General features: G+C 44.0%; 1 protein-coding gene across 10 annotated transcripts in view; it reads left to right on the top strand.

Moving 5' to 3' along the window:
• The first annotated feature begins 231 nt into the window (after positions 1-231).
• The window catches only part of LOC110530891 (casein kinase I), a 69,412-nt gene continuing 46,640 nt past the window's right edge, over positions 232-23,003 (top strand). For 3 of the 10 annotated variants that reach the window (XR_005053004.1, XR_005053005.1, XM_036986734.1), the window contains exons 1-2: positions 237-410; positions 18,340-19,168. Coding sequence is in view for 7 of the 10 variants with exons in the window: in XM_036986734.1 (XP_036842629.1) it covers positions 18,932-19,168 (237 nt within the window). In the remaining 3 variants the exon portion in view is untranslated. Of the gene's footprint in view, positions 411-18,339; positions 19,169-23,003 lie in introns of all 10 variants that reach the window. The other 7 variants (XR_005053003.1, XM_036986733.1, XM_036986736.1 and 4 more) reach the window with 6 other exon arrangements.

Genomic DNA, 23,003 nt, shown 5'->3' with positions numbered 1-23,003 from the left:
TTATTCGACTGCACCTCTTTAATGATTTGTTTTTTTACTTATAATTTTTTTTTACTTAAGCATGTTTTTCTTGAAACGGCATTTTTATTAAGGATTTGTAAGTCTGCATCTACCTACACCTGTTGTATCAGTCAGTCGTTTTGATGCTCTCGAACACGGCCTGTGACTCGCTATTCTCCAAACCAAGTTACGCTAGTTTAACAATTTATCTGTAGCAGGGAACAGCGCCGCGGCAGAAAAAAAAATGTTACGCTCGTTCGTTACCTGACTGGCGAGGTTGAGTTGACAGACAACATCCACAGGAGAGAGAGAGAGAGAGGGGAGGAGGAGGAACATGGAATGAAGAAAATTACATTAAACAAAAAACACAATGAGGTTGGAATTACCGTGTCTTAAACCAACCGGAGAAGGTACACGCTTTCCCTCTCTTCGTTCATTGTTTGTTTGTTTTTGACCAATAGGTTAGTGAAAAATGAATTGAAAGAAATGTGCATCAATCTCGACAGTAACAGTTACGGATTAAGGAGTTGCCCTGTTTTTTTTTGTTGTCGTATTATATTTATTATTCGGGAAATGTCAACAAACGGATCGTTTTTTGTTCATTTGTAAACGTATAACGTTATCAACTCTACTTCTGTATTTCCAACTGTTAATGTTTTTCTAAACCAACGACATTATATCGTAGTGAAGTTCCATCGCTAGGCCATAGCAACAAATCAACTGCCAGTTAGCAACGAGCTAACGGTTAGCAAAGCTAGCTAGGTACAGTAACTTCCTGTGATACCGTAGGTAGTTAGGCAAATTAGCTGGTTAGCAAAGCTAGCTAAATGTACATATTACAATAGTTGCATTTTGATTGCTTATCTAACTCACCAGATATCATCTGGCATTAACCACGTTAGGTAATTGGTTGAGGTAAAAGCCTACAGCTAGCCGACGCCGGTGAATCTGCCTGCTCTAGCTAACGTTAGCTAGGCGACTAGCTGCGACACCAGTTAGCGTGCTATCCAAAACCGCAACTAAATATGTTAGTTAGCCATCTCGCTAACTTGTGTTCGCTTTATAAATCAAATGTTATATTTTATAATCGATTGTCAACTACGACGACAACGCCAGGAAGACAACTAGCTAATGTTAGCTAGCATATCGATGTGTAGCAAGCTAGGACAACAGGTACATGTTTCAGGCCTAGCTAACTAATCCCCCGTAATTGTGTTCAAGCTGTGTAAAAACATCAACAATGTAAAAAATGAATAACGTCAACTAGTTAGTGTATTACCTACATTGGTTCGTCGACCAACCTAAACAGATACACACATCGCACAAAACCCTGTTCACACTAACTAGGCTAACAGTCAGCTATCTATCCAGGCAGTCTATAACTAGTTAGCGAGCTTGGGCCTAACTCGATTAGCTAACCAAATACTTTTACAGTAGGTCAGGCGTAAGTTTTCCAGATACCTGGCTAGATCGACTCTACTGAAAATCAAGCCAACCTATCTATCTCTGCATTGATCTTGTCAATGGCTGTATTGCAAGCATAACTTTGCCATATGACTAACTTAACGATCTAGTAGTAGTAGTACGTTGACTTTACATGACTAGGTACTTGGTTAGTTGCTGTCTGTGTTTGGAGTATATTATTGCTAGGTACTTGGTTAGTTGCTGTCTGTGTTTGGAGTATATTCTTGCTAGGTACTTGGTTAGTTGCTGTCTGTGTTTGGAGTATATTCTTGCTAGGTACTTGGTTAGTTGCTGTCTGTGTTTGGAGTATATTATTGCTAGGTACTTGGTTAGTTGCTGTCTGTGTTTGGAGTATATTCTTGCTAGGTACTTGGTTAGTTGCTGTCTGTGTTTGGAGTATATTATTGCTAGGTACTTGGTTAGTTGCTGTCTGTGTTTAGAGTATATTATTGCTAGGTACTTGGTTAGTTGCTGTCTGTGTTTAGAGTATATTCTTGCTAGGTACTTGGTTAGTTGCTGTCTGTGTTTGGAGTATATTCTTGCTCGCTACGTACTGATGTTCTCCCAGGATCTTTGCCCCTTGCCACTCCATAAACCAAACAAACCCAAAACCAAAGCCTTTTTTGTTAGTTTTTTTTGTTGCTGTTATCCAACTGGCAGTATCACTTAAGATGAATTACTAAGGAGTCTTATTCCTAAAACCACCCAGCCATCACATTTTGAATGAGACAATGGATTCCCCTGGCTGTGTTTACAAACATATCCTCTTGTTTATTATGAAGTGAGACAACTGTGTCAATTGTAGAAATTCATCACAACACAAGCTACCACTAAACAGTCTTTGAAATGTGTCATCAGCACAGCAGCGAAACTGTAAAAGCTAGAGATTAAGTAACCACAGAGTAAGGCCTACCCGGCTGGATGTGGATGTCGATATTTGTGGCTTTGCTGCACACCACAAAAATCAGCTGCACATGTAGGAGGGTCTGAATTTAAGGTCATATTGTGTGGTGTTGTGATGATAGTCTCAGTCATAACTGATCAGATGCATATGTCAGGAGCAAGAGGTTACGTGGTATTCCTCCCAAATGGCACCCTTTTGACCACAGCCCAAGGGCACTATATAGGGAAAAGGGAGCCATTTCAACGCTTCAATGGATAGAGACCTTGTTGTTCCGCCTGTCTCTCTGTCTCTGTGAAACTGGTTCGTTGAGAATAACAGATAATCCCATAAAAACATGGCAGTTCCTGTTCATGACTGACAGTCTCTCTGCTGTGCTAGTTATCAAGACAGACTAGCCTGGTTGACAGTCTCTCTGCTGTGCTAGTTATCAAGACAGACTAGCCTGGTTGACAGTCTCTCTTTTGTGCTAGTTATGAAGACAGACCAGTCTGGTTCACAGTCTCTCTGCTGTGCTAGTTATTTAGACAGACTAGCCTGGTTGACAGTCTCTCTTTTGTGCTAGTTATGAAGACAGACCAGTCTGGTTCACAGTCTCTCTGCTGTGCTAGTTATTTAGACAGACTGGCCTGTTTGACAGTCTCTCTTCTGTGCTAGTTATGAAGACAGACAGATAGTTTAGCCTGGTCCCAGATCTTCGTATTATTTTTAATCCACGATAGGAGTTGGCTGCTATACAATACAAACAGATCTGAGAACAGGCTAGGTTACTAGTGATATATTGGGTGATAGGTATGGGGCTAATGGATGCCATGTGGCCTTGCTGGTCTCTTTCTGTAACCTGACCCCCAATGGAAGCCGGAGAGGTATAGGCTGGTCTCTCTGTAACCTGACCCCCACCTGAAGCCGGAGAAGTATAGGCTGGTCTCTCTAACCTGACCCCCAATGGAAGCCGGAGAGGTATAGGCTGGTCTCTCTGTAACCTGACCCCCAATGGAAGCCAGAGAGGTATAGGCTGGTCTCTGTGTAACCTGACCCCACCTGAAGCCAGAGAGGAAAAGGCTGGTTGCACCCCCTTTTGCCCTCAGAACAGCCTCAATTAATCTGTGCATGGACTCTGCAAGGTGTCCACAGGGATGCTGGCCCATGTTGACTTCAATGCTTCCCACAGTTGTGTCAAGTTGGCTGGATGACCTTTGGGTTGCGCTGCTTTATCTTGGCCAGGTCGCAGTTGTAAATGAGAACTTGTTCTCAACTGGCCTACCTGGTTAAATAAAATTTGGGGAAAAATAACGAAATATCATTCGCCTGGTTCGTCTGTCATGGAAAGAGCAGGTGTTCCTAATGTTTTGTACACTACAACCCACACAGTAAAATACAGTAGGGGGATGTTCCACATAGCCTACACATTTTCTTTCTAGTTTAAGATTACTGCCAGGTCTAGCTATAGCATGATGTTGATGGATTCCTACTAGGTCTAGCTATAGCATGTTGTTGATGGATTACTGCTAGGTCTAGTAATAGCATGATGTTGATTGATTCCTGCTAGGTCTAGCTATAGCATGATGTTGATGGATTACTGCTAGGTCTAGCTATAGCATGATGTTGATGGATTCCTGCTAGGTCTAGCCATAGCATGTTGTTGGATTCCTGCTAGGTCTAGCTATAGCATGTTGTTGATGGGATTTAAAAAAATGCTATACCACTTTTCCAGGCATCTTAAAGATCTGTTAATATGTAAGATTTGTGTGGGACTATCTGGACCAAATGAACCTATTGCCTACCAAAAGGCTCTTTATAAGACGGAGAGATGGAGTCTAATCTTAGATGAAATGTCTGTGACACTTCAACCAGAGACAAAACCCCTCTAGATTGCTGACCTGCATAGATGTCTAATAATACCAGGCCTGTTGAGATCAGCATACTCCTGTCTGCTGCGTGTTCAACCCAAATATCTCTACTGTGTGTTTGTACACGCACTGCAAGTCATCCTTGGGCCATATTACCATGGTAGGTTACCATGTATCATATAGTTTGAAACCACTTTCTCTTTGGCATATCTTACTTTATTTTGTCAGTGTAAAGACAGCCTAAATCATGTTGTGTCCACACTGTGTCCCAACTGGCAAACTAGTATCTATTACAGCCATTCTGTCCACACTGTGTCCCAACTGGCAAACTAGTATCTATTACAGCCATTCTGTCAACACTGTGTCCCAACTGGCGAACTAGTATCTATTACAGCCATTCTGTCCACATTGTGTCCCAACTGGCAAACTAGTATCTATTACAGCCATTCTGTCAACACTGTGTCCCAACTGGCAAACTAGTATCTATTACAGCCATTCTGTCAACACAGTGTCCCAACTGGCAAACTAGTATCTATTACAGCCATTCTGTCCACACTGTGTCCCAACTGGCAAACTAGTATCTATTACAGCCATTCTGTCCACACTGTGTCCCAACTGGCAAACTAGTATCTATTACAGCCATTCTGTCCATACTGTGTCCCAACTGGCAACCTATTTCCCGTAGTGCACTACTTTTGACCAGGGCCAACGTGAAGTGTGTCAGCTCCATTCATTAGGCTGCACTTCTATCTGCAACAAGCCCAGGTAAACATCACCTCTCTGAGCAGTGGACAGCCCAGTTAAAATATATATTTTTTTACTCATCAATCTACATAAAATACCCGATAGTGACCAAGCAAAAACAGGTTTTTAGGAATGTTTGTATGTTTATAAAAAATACAAAACTGAAACAGACCCTTTACTCAGTACTTTGTTGAAGCACATTTGTCAGTGATTACAGCCTCAAGTCTTCTTGGGTATGACTCTACAATCTTGACACACCTGTATTTGGGGAGTATCTCCCATTCTTCTCTACAGATCCTCTCAATCTCTGTCAGTTTGTATGGGGAACGTCGCTATTTTCAGGTCTCTCCAGTTCCGGGCTCTGGTTCGGCCACTTAAGGACATGCAGAGTCCCGAAGCCACTCTTGTGTTGTCTTGGCTGTGTGCTTAGTCTCGTCCTGTTGGAAGGTGAACCTTCGCCCCAGTCTGAGTTCCGGAGTGTTCTGGAGCAGGTTTTCAAAAGGATCTCTGTACTTTGCTCCGTTCATCTTTACCTTGGTCTTGACTAGTCTCCCAGTTCCTGCCGCTGAAAAACATCCCCACAACATGATGCTGCCACCACCGTCTTCACCGTAGGGATGCTGCCACCACCGTCTTCACCGTAGGGATGCTGCCACCACCGTCTTCACCGTAGGGATGCTGCCACCACCGTCTTCACCGTAGGGATGCTGCCACCACCGTCTTCACCGTAGGGATGCTGCCACCACCGTCTTCACCGTAGGGATGCTGCCACCACCGTCTTCACCGTAGGGATGCTGCCACCACCGTCTTCACCGTAGGGATGCTGCCACCACCGTCTTCACCGTAGGGATGCTGCCACCACCGTCTTCACCGTAGGGATGCTGCCACCACCGTCTTCACCGTAGGGATGCTGCCACCACCGTCTTCACCGTAGGGATGCTGCCACCACCGTCTTCACCGTAGGGATGCTGCCACCACCGTCTTCACCGTAGGGATGCTGCCACCACCGTCTTCACCGTAGGGATGCTGCCACCACCGTCTTCACCGTAGGGATGCTGCCACCACCGTCTTCACCGTAGGGATGCTGCCACCACCGTCTTCACCGTAGGGATGCTGCCACCACCGTCTTCACCGTAGGAATGCTGCCACCACCGTCTTCACCGTAGGGATGCTGCCACCACCGTCTTCACCGTAGGGATGCTGCCACCACCGTCTTCACAGTAGGGATGCTGCCACCACTGTCTTCACCGTAGGGATGTTGCCAGGTTTCCTTCAGATGTGCAGCTTGGCATTCAGGCCAAAGAGTTCCATCTTGGTTTCATCAAACCACAGAACCTTGTTCCTCATGGTCCGAGAGTCCTTTAGGTGCCTTTGGCAAACTCCAAGCGGGCTGTCATGTGCCTTTTACTGAGGATTGGCTTCCGTCTGTCCACTCTACCATAAAGGCCTGATTAGTGGAGTGCTGCAGAGATAGTTGTCCTTCTGGAAGGTTCTCCCGTCTCCATAGAGGAACTCTGGAGTTCTGTCAGAGTCCCCAACGGGTTATTGGTCATCTTCCTAACCAAGGACCTTCTCCCCCGATTGCTCAGTTTGGCCCGGCGGCCAGCTCTAGGAAGAATCTAGGTGGTTCCAAATTTCTTCCATTTATGAATGATGGAGCCACTGTGTTCTTGGGGACCTTCAACGCTGCAGATTGTTGGTACCCTTCCCCAGATCTGTGTCTCGACACAATCCTGTCTCGGAGCTCTACGGACAATTTCATGACTTGGTTTTTGCTCTGACATGCACTGTCAACTGTGGGACCGTATATAGACGGTTGTGTGCCTTTCCAAATCATGTCCAATCCATTGAATTTACCACAGGTGGACTCCAATCAAGTTGTAGAAACATCTCAGGGATGATCAATGGAAATGGGATGCACCTGAGCTGAATTTTGTGCTGTATACGACCAAACAATTGACTAGTCAAGTAAATGGGGTCAGCTCTGTGTTCGTATATAAATCAAATTGATTCATAACGATCTTCTTACATCAGCTGATGTCACAAAGTGCTGTACAAAAACCCAGCCTAAAACCCCAAACAACAAGCAATGCAGGTGTAGAAGCATGGTGGCTAGGAAAAACTCCCTAGAAAGGCCAAAACCTAGGAAGAAACCTAGAGAGGAACCAGGCTATGTGGGGTGGCCAGTCTTCTTCTGGCTGTGCCGGGTGGAGATTATAACAGAACGTGGCCAAGATGTTCAAATGTTCATAAATGACCAGCAGGGTCAAATAATATTAATCACAGTGGTTGTCGAGGGTGCAACACGTCAGCACCTCAGTAGTAAATGTCAGTTGGCTTTTCATAGCCGATCATTGCGAGTCTCTCTACCTCTCCTGCTGTCTCTGGAGAGTTGAAAACAGCAGGTCTGGGACAGGTAGGACGTCCGGTGAATAGCTCAGGGTTCCATAGCCTGATGATTTTATTTAGCTACATCAAGTAGTGTCTTATAAGTGGGTTTGGGCGGTATTAAGATTGTCATACCCTCATACCGACCTTGTGCCATACCCGGCTATTCGGTAATACCGGCACTGAACACAAGGGGCGCTGTTTTCAAACCTCACTGATACTCTATAATCCGAAGGTTAGCAATGCTAACAAGTACATGTAAAATCCAGTAGAATATGCTTACTAAATGCTAACAAGTTCATTGCGAACATTTTGTACAGTTTCTGACCTAAACTATACAAGTATACAAGTAACTCAAAAAAGGCTACACAGCACAAAACGAATCTCAGCCAGGAGGGGATTTCTCTGCTGTTACCAAGCGAAAGCTTGATTTTGGTAGACCCTAACCACATAATTAGATAGCTAACCAGCTACTAAATTAGCAAACCAAAAGCACAACTGCAGAGCATTTAGCATATTTTAGACAGTTAACTTAATAGTTATAAGATATCTAGCAGGTAAAGATTTAGTTGTGAATTCCATACTGTAACTAGGTCACCGGCACGTGTTGAACAACTGAGTGAATCACACGGCTCCGGTCTCTGGTCGTTGTGTGTTTTATAAACAAACACCACGTGACTGGGAACTACTGTAAGTTACATAATAATGTTCTTTATCCCCTAACCAGGGACATCACTAGACATTCAGAACATCCGGGTCTCAGCCCTGAAGACTCTGGAGGGGTGGGATTTGATCCCTGCGTGGCCCCGCACTCTTGGCCTCGCATGCTAGCAGTGAACATTTTGCAAAAACATAACGCAATGTTCATGTCTCACTGCTTTGTTCCATGTGCTGTGCTCTCCTGACGCCTACTAATTAACACTTCTTAATATTGACCACTTGTTGTTCCAAATACATTGTTACAGTTGTTGGTTAGCTAGCTGGCCAATTGTAGCTTTATTTGCATTGACATGAAATCAAAATGACTCAAAACACCACGTGATATCAATAACATGCAGAAATAAGCCACTGTGACAAAGTTTGATTTGATTTGAAAACCAATGGAACATAGGCTACTGGTTTCAAATGGTAAATCACAATATATTGGTCACCTAAACGTACTTAACAGATATTATTGTGGGTGTAGGGAAACGCTTGTGTTCCTATCTCCAACAGTGCAGTAATATCTAACAATACACAAGGGGCTCCTGAGTGGCGCAGCGGTCTCAGGCACTGCATCTCAGTGCTAGAGGCGTCACTACAGACCCTGGTTCGATTCCAGGCTGTATCACAACCGGCTGTGATTGGGAGTCCCATAGAGCGGCGCGCAATTGGCCCGGCGTCGTTAGGGTTTGGCCGTGGTAGGCCGTCATTGTAAATACGAATTTGTTCTTAACTGACTTTCCTAGTTAAATAAAGGTTGAATAAATAAATAACAATACACACATCTCAAATTAAAAGAATAAATAACATTAATTTATGAATATTAGGACGTGCAATGTCGGGGTGGCATTGACTACAGTTGAATACAGCATAGACATATGAGATGAGTAAAATAGTATGTAAACATTAAAGTGATTCCATGTCTGTGGATACGGGGCAGCAGCCTCTAAGGTGCAGGGTTGAGTAACCAGGTGAGTGATTCCATGTCTATGGATATGGGGCAGCAGCCTCTAAGGTGCAGGGTTTAGTAACCAGGTGAGTGATTCCATGTCTATGGATATGGGGCAGCAGCCTCTAAGGTGCAGGGTTGAGTAACCAGGTGAGTGATTCCATGTCTATGTATATGGGGCAGCAGCCTCTAAGGTGCAGGATTGAGTAACCAGGTGAGTGATTCTATGTATAAGGTGCACTCACCTGGAGTGATTCCATGTCTATGGATATAGGGCAGCAGGGTTGAGTAACCAGGTGAGGGATTCCATGTCTATGGATATAGGGCAGCAGGGTTGAGTAACCAGGTGAGGGATTCCATGTCTATGGATATGGGGCAGCAGGGTTGAGTAACCAGGTGAGGGATTCCATGTCTATGGATATGGGGCAGCAGGGTTGAGTAACCAGGTGAGTGATTCCATGTCTATGGATATGGGGCAGCAGGGTTGAGTAACCAGGTGAGTGATTCCATGTCTATGGATATGGGGCAGCAGGGTTGAGTAACCAGGTGAGTGATTCCATGTCTATGGCAATGGGGCAGCAAGATTGAGTAACCAGGTGAGTGATTCCATGTCTATGGCAATGGGGCAGCAGGATTGAGTAACCAGGTGAGTGATTCCATGTCTATGGATATAGGGCAGCAGCCTCTAAGGTGCAGGGTTGAGTAATCAGGTGGTTACTTTAACAGTCTGATGGCCTTGAGATGGAAGCTGTTTTTCAGTCTCTCGGTCCCAGCTTTGTTCATGTCCTTGATGATCTTTATATATGGAAGTCTATTTATTAAATAATTGCTTCCACTGATATGGTCAGATTTTTGCCTAGGCTACTTTGAAGCAAGGTTAAACATGCCTCATAATATCTAGTAAAACGTCCTTGATGTCTTTTATTCCCCCAGTAACACAAGTGTCCTTGATGTCTTTATTCCCCCAGTAACACAAGTGTCCTTGATGTCTTTATTGTACAGACACTCTTTTGGCGACTCCTCAGAGTTGTCGTTTTGTCTGTCCACAACAGCTGACATGAGAATGGGAGGTCCGTTCCTCTAAGCAGAGAGCTGGGCTGGAGAGGGCGAGGCAGAGAGAGCTGGGCTGGAGAGAGCAAGGGGTGATAGGACAGGCAGAGAGCGCTAGAGAGAGAGCTTGGCCGGGAAAAAAGAGAGCGAGAGAGAGGGGGGTGATAGGGCAGAGCGGCAACGAGCACTAGAGAGAGAGCTTGGCTGGGGAAAGAGAGAGAGAGGGGAGGGGCGTGGTGGTGTATTTTTAGAGCTGGTACTCAAACACTAGATAACACTTCCTGCCTGTAGTTGTAGGATGAAACAAGCTTTGGTTTCTGGACCAGACCAGTAGCTGTACTGTGGGATGAGGTGGGCTCTGGTTTCTGGACCTGACCAGTAGCTGTACTGTGGGATGAGGTGGGCTCTGGTTTCTGGACCAGACCAGACCAGTAGCTGTACTGTAGGATGAGACGGGCTCTGGTTTCTGGACCTGACCAGTAGCTGTACTGTAGGATGAGGTGGGCTCTGGTTTCTGGACCTGACCAGTAGCTGTACTGTAGGATGAGACGGGCTCTGGTTTCTGGACCTGACCAGTAGCTGTACTGTAGGATGAGACGGTCTCTGGTTTCTGGACCTGACCAGTAGCTGTACTGTAGGATGAGACGGGCTCTGGTTTCTAACTCCGTCAGTCAGACGCTGAGCAGGCAGCTGCAGTAAATGACATACAGCTTTCAACACGACTTCCATTCTACTTTCTGTCCTGGATAATTCCCCTCTCCCCCTCCACCTTTTTTTATGTGCCTGTAATCCAAGTCACTAGGAGGCTGTGGTTGGTGACGATCAGAGGAAAAATGGATGTCTACCTACAAAGATACCGCCCAGAGCACTATGCAACATTTCTACATGCACATACAGTGCCTTGCGAAAGTATTCGGCCCCCTTGAACTTTGCGACCTTTTGCCACATTTCAGGCTTCAAACATAAAGATATAAAACTGTATTTTTTTTGTGAAGAATCTACAACAAGTGGGACACAATCATGAAGTGGAACGACATTTATTGGATATTTCAAACTTTTTTAACAAATCAAAAACTGAAAAATTGGGCGTGCAAAATTATTCAGCCCCTTTACTTTCAGTGCAGCAAACTCTCTCCAGAAGTTCAGTGAGGATCTCTGAATGATCCAATGTTGACCTAAATGACTAATGATGATAAATACAATCCACCTGTGTGTAATCAAGTGTCTGTATAAATGCACCTGCACTGTGATAGTCTCAGAGGTCCGTTAAAAGCGCAGAGAGCATCATGAAGAACAAGGAACACACCAGGCAGGTCCGAGATACTGTTGTGAAGAAGTTTAAAGCCGGATTTGGATACAAAAATATTTCCCAAGCTTTAAACATCCCAAGGAGCACTGTGCAAGCGATAATATTGAAATGGAAGGAGTATCAGACCACTGCAAATCTACCAAGCACTGGCCGTCCCTCTAAACTTTCAGCTCATACAAGGAGAAGACTGATCAGAGATGCAGCCAGGAGTCCCATGATCACTCTGGATGAACTGCAGAGATCTACAGCTGAGGTGGGAGACTCTGTCCATAGGACAACAATCAGTCGTATATTGCACAAATCTGGCCTTTATGGAAGAGTGGCAAGAAGAAAGCCATTTCTTAAAGATATCCATAAAAAGTGTCGTTTAAAGTTTGCCACAAGCCACCTGGGAGACACACCAAACATGTGGAAGAAGGTGCTCTGGTCAGATGAAACCAAAATTGAACTTTTTGGCAACAATGCAAAAGCAACACAGCTCATCACCCTGAACACACCATCCCCACTGTCAAACATGGGGGTGGCAGCATCATGGTTTGGGCCTGCTTTTCTTCAGCAGGGACAGGGAAGATGGTTAAAATTGATGGGAAGATGGATGGAGCCAAATACAGGACCATTCTGGAAGAATGGAAGACTGGGACGGAGATTTGTCTTCCAACAAGACAATGATCCAAAACATAAAGCAAAATCTACAATGGAATGGTTCAAAAATAAACATATCCAGGTGTTAGAATGGCCAAGTCAAAGTCCAGACCTGAATCCAATCGAGAATCTGTGGAAAGAACTGAAAACTGCTGTTCACAAATGCTCTCCATCCAACCTCACTGAGCTCGAGTTGTTTTGCAAGGAGTAATGGGAAAACATTTCAGTCTCTCGATGTGCAAAACTGATAGACATACCCCAAGCGACTTACAGCTGTAATCGCAGCAAAAGGTGGCGCTACAAAGTATTAACTTAAGGGGGCTGAATAATTTTGCACGCCCAATTTTTCAGTTTTTGATTTGTTAAAAAAGTTTGAAATATCCAATAAATGTCGTTCCACTTCATGATTGTGTCCCACTTGTTGTTGATTCTTCACAAAAAAATACAGTTTTATATCTTTATGTTTGAAGCCTGAAATGTGGCAAAAGGTCGCAAAGTTCAAGGGGGCCGAATACTTTCGCAAGGCACTGTAGCTGTATATTGTAACACATAGTAGCTGACTAATGTCAGAGACAATTCTGCACATTCTAATACTTTGTTTTAGTTTGTCATGTCCTTGACCGTATCTAATTAAAATGGTTAACACTAAAATGGTCTAATTTTGTTATTACAAACATGCGATGTTGCATGTCTCACTGCTTTGTTCCATGCGCTGTGCTCTCCTGACGCCTAATAATTAACACTTCTTAATATTGACCACTTGTTGTTCCAAATACATCGGTACAGTTGTTGGTTTCCAGATATGTCCTGCTGTGCTATCTAGGTGGCGTTTTTTTTCACAACACAGTTAAGCCAAAACCACGGCCTGTTATTCAGAGGGGCCATTTCACCCTTAGGCAACAGGGGGCAGTTTGGGATGTAGGCAATTGAAGGAAGCTTGACCCCAGTGAAGTACTGGGCCGTACGCACTACCCTCTGTAGCGCCTTGCGGTCAGATGCCGAGCAGTTCCCATACCAGGCGGTGTTGCAACCGGTCAGGATGCTCTCGATGGTGCAGCTGTCAAACTTTTTGAGGATCTGGAGAACCATGCTAAAGCTTTTTAGTTTCCTGGGGGGGGAAGGTTTTGTCGTCCCCTCTTCACGACTGTCTTGGTGTGTTTGGACCATGATAGATCGTTGGTGATGTGGACACCAAGGAACTTGAAACTCTCGACCCGGTCCACGACAGCCCCGTTGATTTTAATGGGAGCGTGTTCGGCCCTCCTTTTCCTGTAGTCCACGATCATCTCCTTTGTCTTGCTCACATTGAGGGAGAGGTTGTTGTCCTGGCACCACACTGCCAGGTCACTGACCTCCTCCCTATCGGCTGTCTCATCATTGAGGGAGAGGTTGTTGTCCTGGCACCACACTGCCAGGTCTCTGACCTCCTCCCTATAGGCCGTCTCATCGTTGTCGGTGATCAGGCCTACCACTGTTGTGTCGTCAGCAAACTTAATGATGGGGTTGGAGTTGTTAGGCCACGCAGTCGTGGGTGAACAGGGAGTACAGGAGGGGACTAAGTACACACCCCTAAGGGGCCCCAGTGGTGAGGATCAGCATGGCTATTCTGGTTGGGAAATGTACGTACGGTCAATGAGGGGACGACGTCGTCGATGCACTTATTGATGAAGCCAATGACCGAGGTGGTATACATCTCATTGCCATTGGGTGAATCCCGGAACATATTCCAGTCTGTGCTAGCAAAACAGTCCTGTAGCATAGCATCCGCGCCATCTGACCACTTCTGTATTGAGCGAGTCACTGATACTTCCTGCTTTTATTTTTTTCTTGTAAGCAGGAATCAGGAGGATAGAAAAATGGTTGGATTTGCCAAATGGAGGTCGGGGGAGAGCTTTGTGTGCATCTCTGTGTGTGGAGTAAAGGTGGTCTAGGATTTTTTTTTTCTTCCCCTCTGGTTGCACATGTGACATGCTGATAGAAATGAGGTAAAACGGATTTAAGTTTCCCTGCATTAAAGTCCCCGGCCACTAGGGGCACCGCTTCTGGGTGAGCATTTTCTTGTTTACTTATGGCCTTATAGAGTTGGTTGAGTGCGCTCTTAGTGCCAGCGTCGGTCTGTGTAGACGGCTACAAATAATGTAGATGAGAACTGCCTTGGTAGATAGTGTGGTCTACAGCTTATCATAAGGTACTCTACCTCAGGCGAGCAATACCTTGAGACTTCTTTAATATTAGACATCACACACCAGCTGTTATTGACAAAAAATACCCCCCCCCCCCACCACCCCTCATCTTACCAGACGTAGCATCTCTGTTCTGCCGGTGCATTGAAAATCCCTCCAGCTCTATATTGTCCGTGTCGTCGTTCAACCACGACTCGGTGAAACATAGGATAACACTGCAGTCTGCTGCAGATGCGGTTCATGGTCTTATTTCTGCAGTCAGTTGTTTGAATGGCGTTAGGAGTGTGTTCATGTTTCAAACATGTTCTCAAATGCCATTGAAATGGCAGCAGCGGTATGAGAACCTGCCCATCCTTGAGCAATACGGCTTTCTTCAGTACGAAATCTTCATCGACCCACTGTACTGTCAGACTCAGCATGCTCATGGTGCTATTGAAGCTAATAACAGTGACACCCATAGCAAGTAACTCATGGATGTGCATGTCAGCAATACTGTGTAACTCCGGTGGGGCAACATTTTGTAAAATAGTGCATACTTGGTAGTGTGTACCGGAGCTCGAAGTGCTCGACCAGTTGGCGAAAGCCAACATCATCCACGACAGAGAACGGTTGGTTGTCAAGGTCAATGAATTCCATTGTCTTGGCATTAATGGATTTTGCCTTTTGAGTTTCAAATGACTGCTCCACTTGATCTTGTTTCGTCGTTGTAAGTGTGCGCTTAGTTTTTTTTAATTTTGTTCTAAGTAGTTGCTGAACGTCTGGGGGTGATGCACTTTCTAATGAGTAGTTAGGTTTGTGGAATTGAAAGATTTCACTTTCTCCCCTCCTCGGGAAATAGTAGCAGCACAAACATTGCATATGTCCTTTACCTTCCTTTGAAACGTTAAAATAGATCCAGACAGCAGACTTTGTGGGCCAGGTTAGGAATGCTGTGTTGCATATGGCCTTTATCTTCCTTTGAAAAGGTTAAAGTAAATCCAGACAGCAGACATTGTGGGCCAGGTTAGGAATGCTGTGTTGCACGTGTTGTTTTGTTGTTTTTCTATAAGAAGTGTGATTTTTGAGTCCGAAAACTGGGGAAAAAACGGAACCTGAAACTAAACGGAGAGCAGGTGAAGAGATGGTACCAGATGAATCAAAAATAACCTTCTGGTATTGACACAAAGGGACGATAACCTTCTGGTATTAACACAAAGGGAAAATAACCTTCTGGTATTAACACAAAGGGAAAATAACCTTCTGGTATTAACACAAAGGGAAAATAACCTTCTGGTATTTGACACAAAGGGAAAATAACCTTCTGGTATTTGACACAAAGGGAAAATAACCTTCTGGTATTGACACAAAGGGAAAATAACCATCTGGTATTGACACAAAGGGACGATAACCTTCTGGTATTGACACAAAGGGAAAATAACCTTCTGGTATTGACACAAAGGGACGATAACCTTCTGGTATTGACACAAAGGGAAAATAACCTTCTGGTATTGACACAAAGGGACGATAACCTTCTGGTATTAACACAAAGGGAAAATAACCTTCTGGTATTAACACAAAGGGAAATAACCTTCTGGTATTGACACAAAGGGAAAATAACCTTCTGGTTTTGACACAAAGGGAAAATAACCTTCTGGTATTGACACAAAGGGAAAATAACCTTCTGGTATTTGACACAAAGGGAAAATAACCTGGTATTAACACAAAGGGAAAATAACCTTCTGGTATTGACACAAAGGGAAAATAACCTTCTGGTATTAACACAAAGGGAAAATAACCTTCTGGTATTTGACACAAAGGGAAAATAACCTTCTGGTATTTGACACAAAGGGAAAATAACCTTCTGGTATTGACACAAAGGGAAAATAACCATCTGGTATTGACACAAAGGGACGATAACCTTCTGGTATTGACACAAAGGGAAAATAACCTTCTGGTATTTGACACAAAGGGAAAATAACCTTCTGGTATTTGACACAAAGGGAAAATAACCTTCTGGTATTGTGTTAATACCAGAAGGTTATTTTGTGTCAAAAGGAAAATAACCTTCTGGTATTGACACAAAATAACCTTCTGGTATTTGACACAAAGGGAAAATAACCTTCTGGTATTGTGTTAATACCAGAAGGTTATTTTGTGTCAATACCAGAAGGTTATTTTGTGTCAAAGGGAAAATAACCTTCTGGTATTGACACAAAATAACCTTCTGGTATTTGACACAAAGGGAAAATAACCTTCTGGTATTTGACACAAAGGGAAAATAACCTTCTGGTATTGACACAAAGGGACGATAACCATCTGGTATTAACACAAAGGGAAAATAACCTTCTGGTATTGACACAAAGGGAAAATAACCTTCTGGTATTAACACAAAGGGAAAATAACCTTCTGGTATTGACACAAAGGGAAAATAACCATCTGGTATTAACACAAAGGGAAAATAACCTTCTGGTATTAACACAAAGGGAAAATAACCTTCTGGTATTGACACAAAGGGAAAATAACCTTCTGGTATTGACACAAAGGGAAAATAACCTTCTGGTATTTTTGTCGACACAAATGAACAACGTTTAGGTATTTAGTCGACACATGGACAATAATGTTCTGGTATTTAATTGACACAAATGGACAAATGGACAAAACGTCAAAACAATAAACAGTAGTAAAGAAGCAACCAAAAGGCAAAGCGCCTGTAAGCCTATACCAGGCCGTTCATACTCTCACCACTGAGAATTAGTTGTAGACCTAAGTAACAAGTTACCTTCACAATCAATCAATCAATCAATCAAATTTATTTTATATAGCCCTTCGTACATCAGCTGATATCTCAAAGTGCTGTACAGAAACCCAGCCTAAAACCCCAAACAGCAAGCAATGCAGGTGAAGAAGCACGGTGGCTAGGAAAAACTCCCTAGAAAGGCCAAAACCTAGGAAGAAACCTAGAGAGGAACCAGGCTATGTGGGGTGGCCAGTCCTCTTCTGGCTGTGCCGGGTGGAGATTATAACAAAACATGGTCAAGATGTTCAAATGTTCATAAATGACCAGCATGGTCGAATAATAATAAGGCAGAATAGTTGAAACTGGAGCAGCAGCACAGTCAGGTGGACTGGGGACAGCAAGGAGTCATCATGTCAGGTATTCCTGGGGCATGGTCCTAGGGCTCAGGTCCTCCGAGAGAGAGAAAGAGAGAAGGAGAGAATTAGAGAACGCACACTTAGATTCACACAGGACACCGAATAGGACAGGAGAAGTACTCCAGATATAACAACAGTCCTCTCGATTGACAAGGAACGGGTATATATACTCACAGCAACCGGCACATTCAATTAGGAGAAACCGGACCAATGCGCACTTTATTGAGTGAAGTAAAAGCAGCCAACAAGTGCTCAGCATATGTGGGAACTCCTTCAAGACTGTTGAAAAAGCATTCCAGATGAAGCTGGTTGAGAGTGCCAATAGTGTGCCAAGCTGTCTTCAAGGCAAAGGGTGGCTATTGGAAGAACCTTAAATATAAAATCTATTTTGTTTTACCTTTTTTTGGTTACTACATGATTCCATATGTGTTATTACATAGTTTTGATGCCTTCACTATTATTCTACAATGTAGAATATAGTAAAAATAATGAAAAACCCTTGAATGAGTAGGTGTTCTAAAACATTTTACCGGCAGTGCACATACAGGCCTATAGCGACATACAGGCCTATAGCTGCTATAATGACTGAATAAGCAATCAACTTGCGCGATATAGAGGTAGGTGGGAGGTGCGCACCCTCTAGGAACACTGTGCGGCCTCGAAGCATTGTGTGCCCGATACCATGCCCTAGAAACACGGTGCGCCAGACACCACGCTCTAGAAACACGGTGGGCCAGACACCACGCTCTAGAAACACGGTGGGCCAGACACCACGCTCTAGAAACAGAGTTTGGAGAAATGGAAATGTCTGTACTTGGCGCTTGTGGAAATGGAGAAAGGTGGTTCGATGAGAAAACAGTGGAAAGCTGGCATCCTAACCGATTTGATTTAAACACATTGTTGAATTACAGCATGCTATGGCTACCTAGCTGTTTGTGTGCATATGAGATCCATTTGAATTGCTATGTTGTAGATTAATGGAGTATTCCCTGATTATAACAGTTGACGTTCTGTCTCTTCCCCAGGTGTAGAGCTGTTGTGTTAGCCCGTCTGTCCAACCAACCGCTCCACCAGGTGTATCAGACCGCTGGGAATGACTGCACCTTCACAACCTCACCAGGAGTGGGCCCTGGAGGACGACGCCCACATCAATCACACAGCCAGGAGCTAGGAGCACCTTCCTTCCTTTAGCTAGGAGCACCTTCCTTCCTTTAGCTAGGAGCACCTTCCTTCCTTTAGCTAGGATAGCCTCTCTTCCTTTAGCTTGGATAGCCTTTCTTAGTTAGCTAGTGTGAGTCCAGTCCTAGGTTTAGATGCAGCTTTGATGCTGGTGGTGATTTAGAGAGAGAGAGACCCACAGAAGAGGATGGCTCATCAGTTCACCTGATCTCTACCCTTACTGTTGCTAACTTGATTAGTAGTTATCAGCCGAAGGCCTCATACAGAGTATATTCACACTCACACATTCAGTACTAGCCCTACACTGTGTGGTGATTTGGCTCCCTCCACCTCTCCATTCCCCTCCACGCCCCCCTGACGGTCTGGTGGATGTTTTGGCGGCTCTGAGGACTGCATGGCAGTGGCGTAATCGTGGAGAGGCCAGGGTACCACAAACTTATGGACTTTGACAAGAGAGGAGGAGGAGGAGGAAAGGGGGAGGCAGAGGAAGGGAAGAGGATGTCAAAGACGGGAGGGAGCCGGTCGGGGCACGGCAGTCGCAGCTCGGGGAGCAACTCCGGGGTGCTCATGGTGGGCCCTAACTTTCGGGTCGGGAAGAAGATTGGTTGTGGGAACTTTGGAGAGCTACGCCTGGGGAAGAACCTGTACACTAATGAATATGTGGCTATCAAACTGGTGAGTGGACATAATGCTATAACATATTATATGAACATGAGGTTGAACCTTGAGACTGTCCTCTCTGCTACCGCACGGCAAGTGGTCCCGGAGCGCCAAGTCTAGGACCAAGCCATAAGACTCCTAAACATATAAACAAATGGCTACCCAGACTATTTGCATTGCACTATTTTTATGCCCAGCTACTCTTTTATTATCTATGCATAGCCACTTTAATAACTCTACCTACATGTACATAATTACCTCGACACCGGTACCCCCCGCACATTGACACATTGACTGTATATAGCCTCGCTATTGTTATTTACTGCTGCTCTTTAATTATTTGTTATTCTTATCTCTTACTTTTTTAGGGATTTAAAAAAAAAACTGAATTGTTGGTTAAGGGCTTGTAAGTAAGCATTTCACAGTAAGGTCTACCTACACCTGTTGTATTTGGTGCATGTGACAAATAAAGTTGGATTTGAAGTAGCTAGCAAGCTAGCCAACTTTAGCCTGTTAGCTTGGGTGCTTGACTGCCATTGTGAGGTCAGAATGCTCGGATCAACCCTACTCCTCGGCCAGAGTCCAGTGTGCGCTCTGAACTCTGAGAGGGAAACGATTTGGATTTAGACTATACCTTAGTTATATTATATAAACATGAGGTTGAACCATACAGTGCATTTGGAAAGTATTCCGACCCGTGACTTTTTAAAACATTTTGTTATGTTACAGGCTTATTCAAAATGTAATTAAATTGTTTTTTTCCCCTCAATCTACAGTGGGTTGTGAAAGTATTCACCCCCTTGGCATTTTTCCTATTTTGTTGCCTTACAACCTGGAATTAAATTAGATTTTTTTTTTGGGGGGGGGGGGGGGGTTGTATCATTTGATTCACACAATATGCCTACCACTTTGAATTTTTATTAGGAAACAAACAAGAAATAAAACAAAAAAATTGAAAACTTGAGTGTGTATAACATTCACCCCCCCAAAGTCAATACTTTGTAGAGCCACCTTTTGCAGCAATTACAGCTGTAAGTCTCTTGGGGTATGTCTCTATAAGCTTGGCACATCTAGCCATTGGGATTTTTGCCCATTCTTGAAGGCAAAACTGCTCCAGCTCCTTCAAGTTGGATGGGTTCTGCTGGTGTACAGCAATCTTTAAGTCATACCACAGATTCTCAATTGGATTGAGGTCTGGGCTTTGACTATGCCTTTCCAAGACATTTAAATGTTTCCCCTTAAACCACTCAAGTGTTGCTTTAGCAGTATGCTTAGGGTCATTGTCCTGCTGGAAGGTGAACCTCCGTCCCAGTCTCAAATCTCTGAAACAGGTTTCCCTCAATAATTTCCCTGTATTTAGCACCATCCATCATTCCTTCAATTCTGACCAGTTTCCCAGTCCTTGCCGATGAAAAACATCCCCACAGCATGATGGTGTTCTCGGGGTGATGAGAGGTGTTCGGTTTGTGACAGACATAGCGTTTCCCTTGATGGCAAAAAGCTCAATTTTAGTCTCATCTGACCAGAGTACCTTCCATGTTTGGGGAGTCTCTCACGTGCTTATTTATTTCTGTCCACTCTTCCATAAAGCCCAGCTCTGTGGAGTGTACGGCTTAAAGTGGTCCTGTGGACAGATACTCCAATCTCCACTGTGGAGCTTTGCAGCTCCTTCAGGGTTATCTTTGGTCTCTTTGTTGCCTCTCTGATGCCCTCCTTGCCTGATCAGTTTTGGTGGGTGGCCTTCTCTTGGCAGGTTTGTTGTGGTGCCATATTCTTTCCATTTTTTTATAATATATTTAATGGTGCTCTGTGGGAGAGTACCATCATCTAGTCAGTACCATCATCTAGTCAGTACCATCCTCTAGTCAGTACCAGTAGAGTACCATCCTCTAGTCAGTACCATCCTCTAGTCAGTACCAGTAGAGTACCATCCTCTAGTCAGTACCATCCTCTAGTCAGTACCGTGTAGACCTCACTGTGAAATGCTTACTTACAATTCCTTAACCAACAATGCAGTAAAACATGATTTATTCTGCGCTTTCAGACGAGAGTGCTCTGAAATCGGAGTAGATGGCCAGAGTGAATTTACGATCGCACCCTTTAATTAAATAGTGATCCATTCTGACTACTGACTCTGTCATCACACAGGACCGCGTGCTGACAATTATGGGCCGGCAGGCTACGAGGAGGCTAGATCTTTGTACGTGGACCTAAGGGATATGCTATCCAGATGAGTGTAGAGTCAGTGTGCCTGTCAAGTGGAGATAGCTGCCAAAAGGTTGAACGTACGTATCGTTAGGATCGTAAGAAAAGCTATGCATGAAACATGAAACGTAAATGTTCAAATAGATCTTTAAACGTACAAACTCTATGTTACGACTATGAATGAACATTTACACGTTCAATTCTTACTTTACGTCTCCCTTTACTCGGTTCCAGATCTTTTTTATGCGTACAAACTTTTGTCAGTAATGTGGCATCTGCAAAGGACATAAACCGAACGTAGCTCGTTGAAATTAGCTAGTCAATCAAGCAACTCCAGCCCAGACGACGGAGTTGCTTTGCAGGTTCTGGTTTCTTTTTCAAAAAAGAAGTCGAGAGCTTGTTTTAGAGCTGCATTCAATAACGACGTTATACCACTAGATGGCGCAGTAAAGGCTTGGGCCTTCAGCTAATGACTCATGTGAGAATGATAAAGACCCAGAAGAGCCTTGTCAAGAATAACCGCCCGAGCTGCAAAATAGAAGTAAATATGATTTAAGCTAGGCCTATTCTAGTATCTAAATATGCCATCCGGTTGTGTGTCATTTAATTGCATCGTTTATTTTTATAGCCGCGTGGGGCTAATGTGGTGATCATGTCATCAAATGAATCACACTTTTTCCAGTATTTGGGAGCACGGACTAGGCCTTATATTAGTCATTATGACTGGTGTATTTGTGACTTCTACTCTTGTGTGTAGGCTTGTTGTAGCCATTTGCGTTGCTCAACCCCTGTCACACACCTTACACCTTAGCCAAATACATTTAAACTCAGTTTTTCACAATTCCTGACATTTAGTCCTAGTAATAATTCCCTATCTCAGGTCAGTTAGGATCACCACTATATTGTAAGATGTGAAATGTCAGAATAATAGTAGACAGAATGATTTATTTCAGCTTTTATTTCTTTCATCACATTCCCAGTGGGTCAGAAGTTTACATACACTCAATTAGTATTTGGTAGCATTGCCTTTAAATTGTTTAACTTGGGTCAAATGCTTCGGGTAGCCTTCCAACAATAAGTTGGGTAAATTTTGGCCCATTCCTCCTGACAGAGATGGTGTAACTGAGTCAGGTTTGTAGGCCTCCTTGCTCGCACATGCTTTTTCAGTTCTGCCCACACATTTTCCATAGGATTGAGGTCAGGGCTTTGTGATGGCCACTCCAATACCTTGACTTTGTTGTCCTTAAGCCATTTTGCCACAACTTTGGAAGTATGCTTGGGGTCATTGTCCATTTGGAAGACCCATTTGCGACCAAGCTTTAACTTCCTGACTGATGTCTTGAGATGTTGCTTCAATATATCCACATAATTTTCTTCCCTCATGATGCCATCTATTTTGTGAAGTGCACCAGTCCCTCCTGCAGCAAAGCACCCCACAACATGATGCTGCCATCCCCGTGTTTCACAGTTGGGATGGGGTTCTTTGGCTTGCAAGCCTTCCCCTTCATCCTCCAAACATAAGGATGGTTATTATGGCCAAACAGATCTATTTTTGTTTCATCAGACCAGAGGACATTTCTCCAAAAAGTACGAAGACTTGGCCGACCAAAACCTATTTTATTTTATTTGTAATAATGACAATTAC

This window comes from Oncorhynchus mykiss, chromosome 8 (genome assembly GCF_013265735.2).
Source record: "Oncorhynchus mykiss isolate Arlee chromosome 8, USDA_OmykA_1.1, whole genome shotgun sequence".
In the NCBI taxonomy this organism is placed as follows: Eukaryota; Metazoa; Chordata; class Actinopteri; order Salmoniformes; family Salmonidae; genus Oncorhynchus; species Oncorhynchus mykiss.
This window is presented reverse-complemented; position numbering and strand designations above follow the sequence as displayed.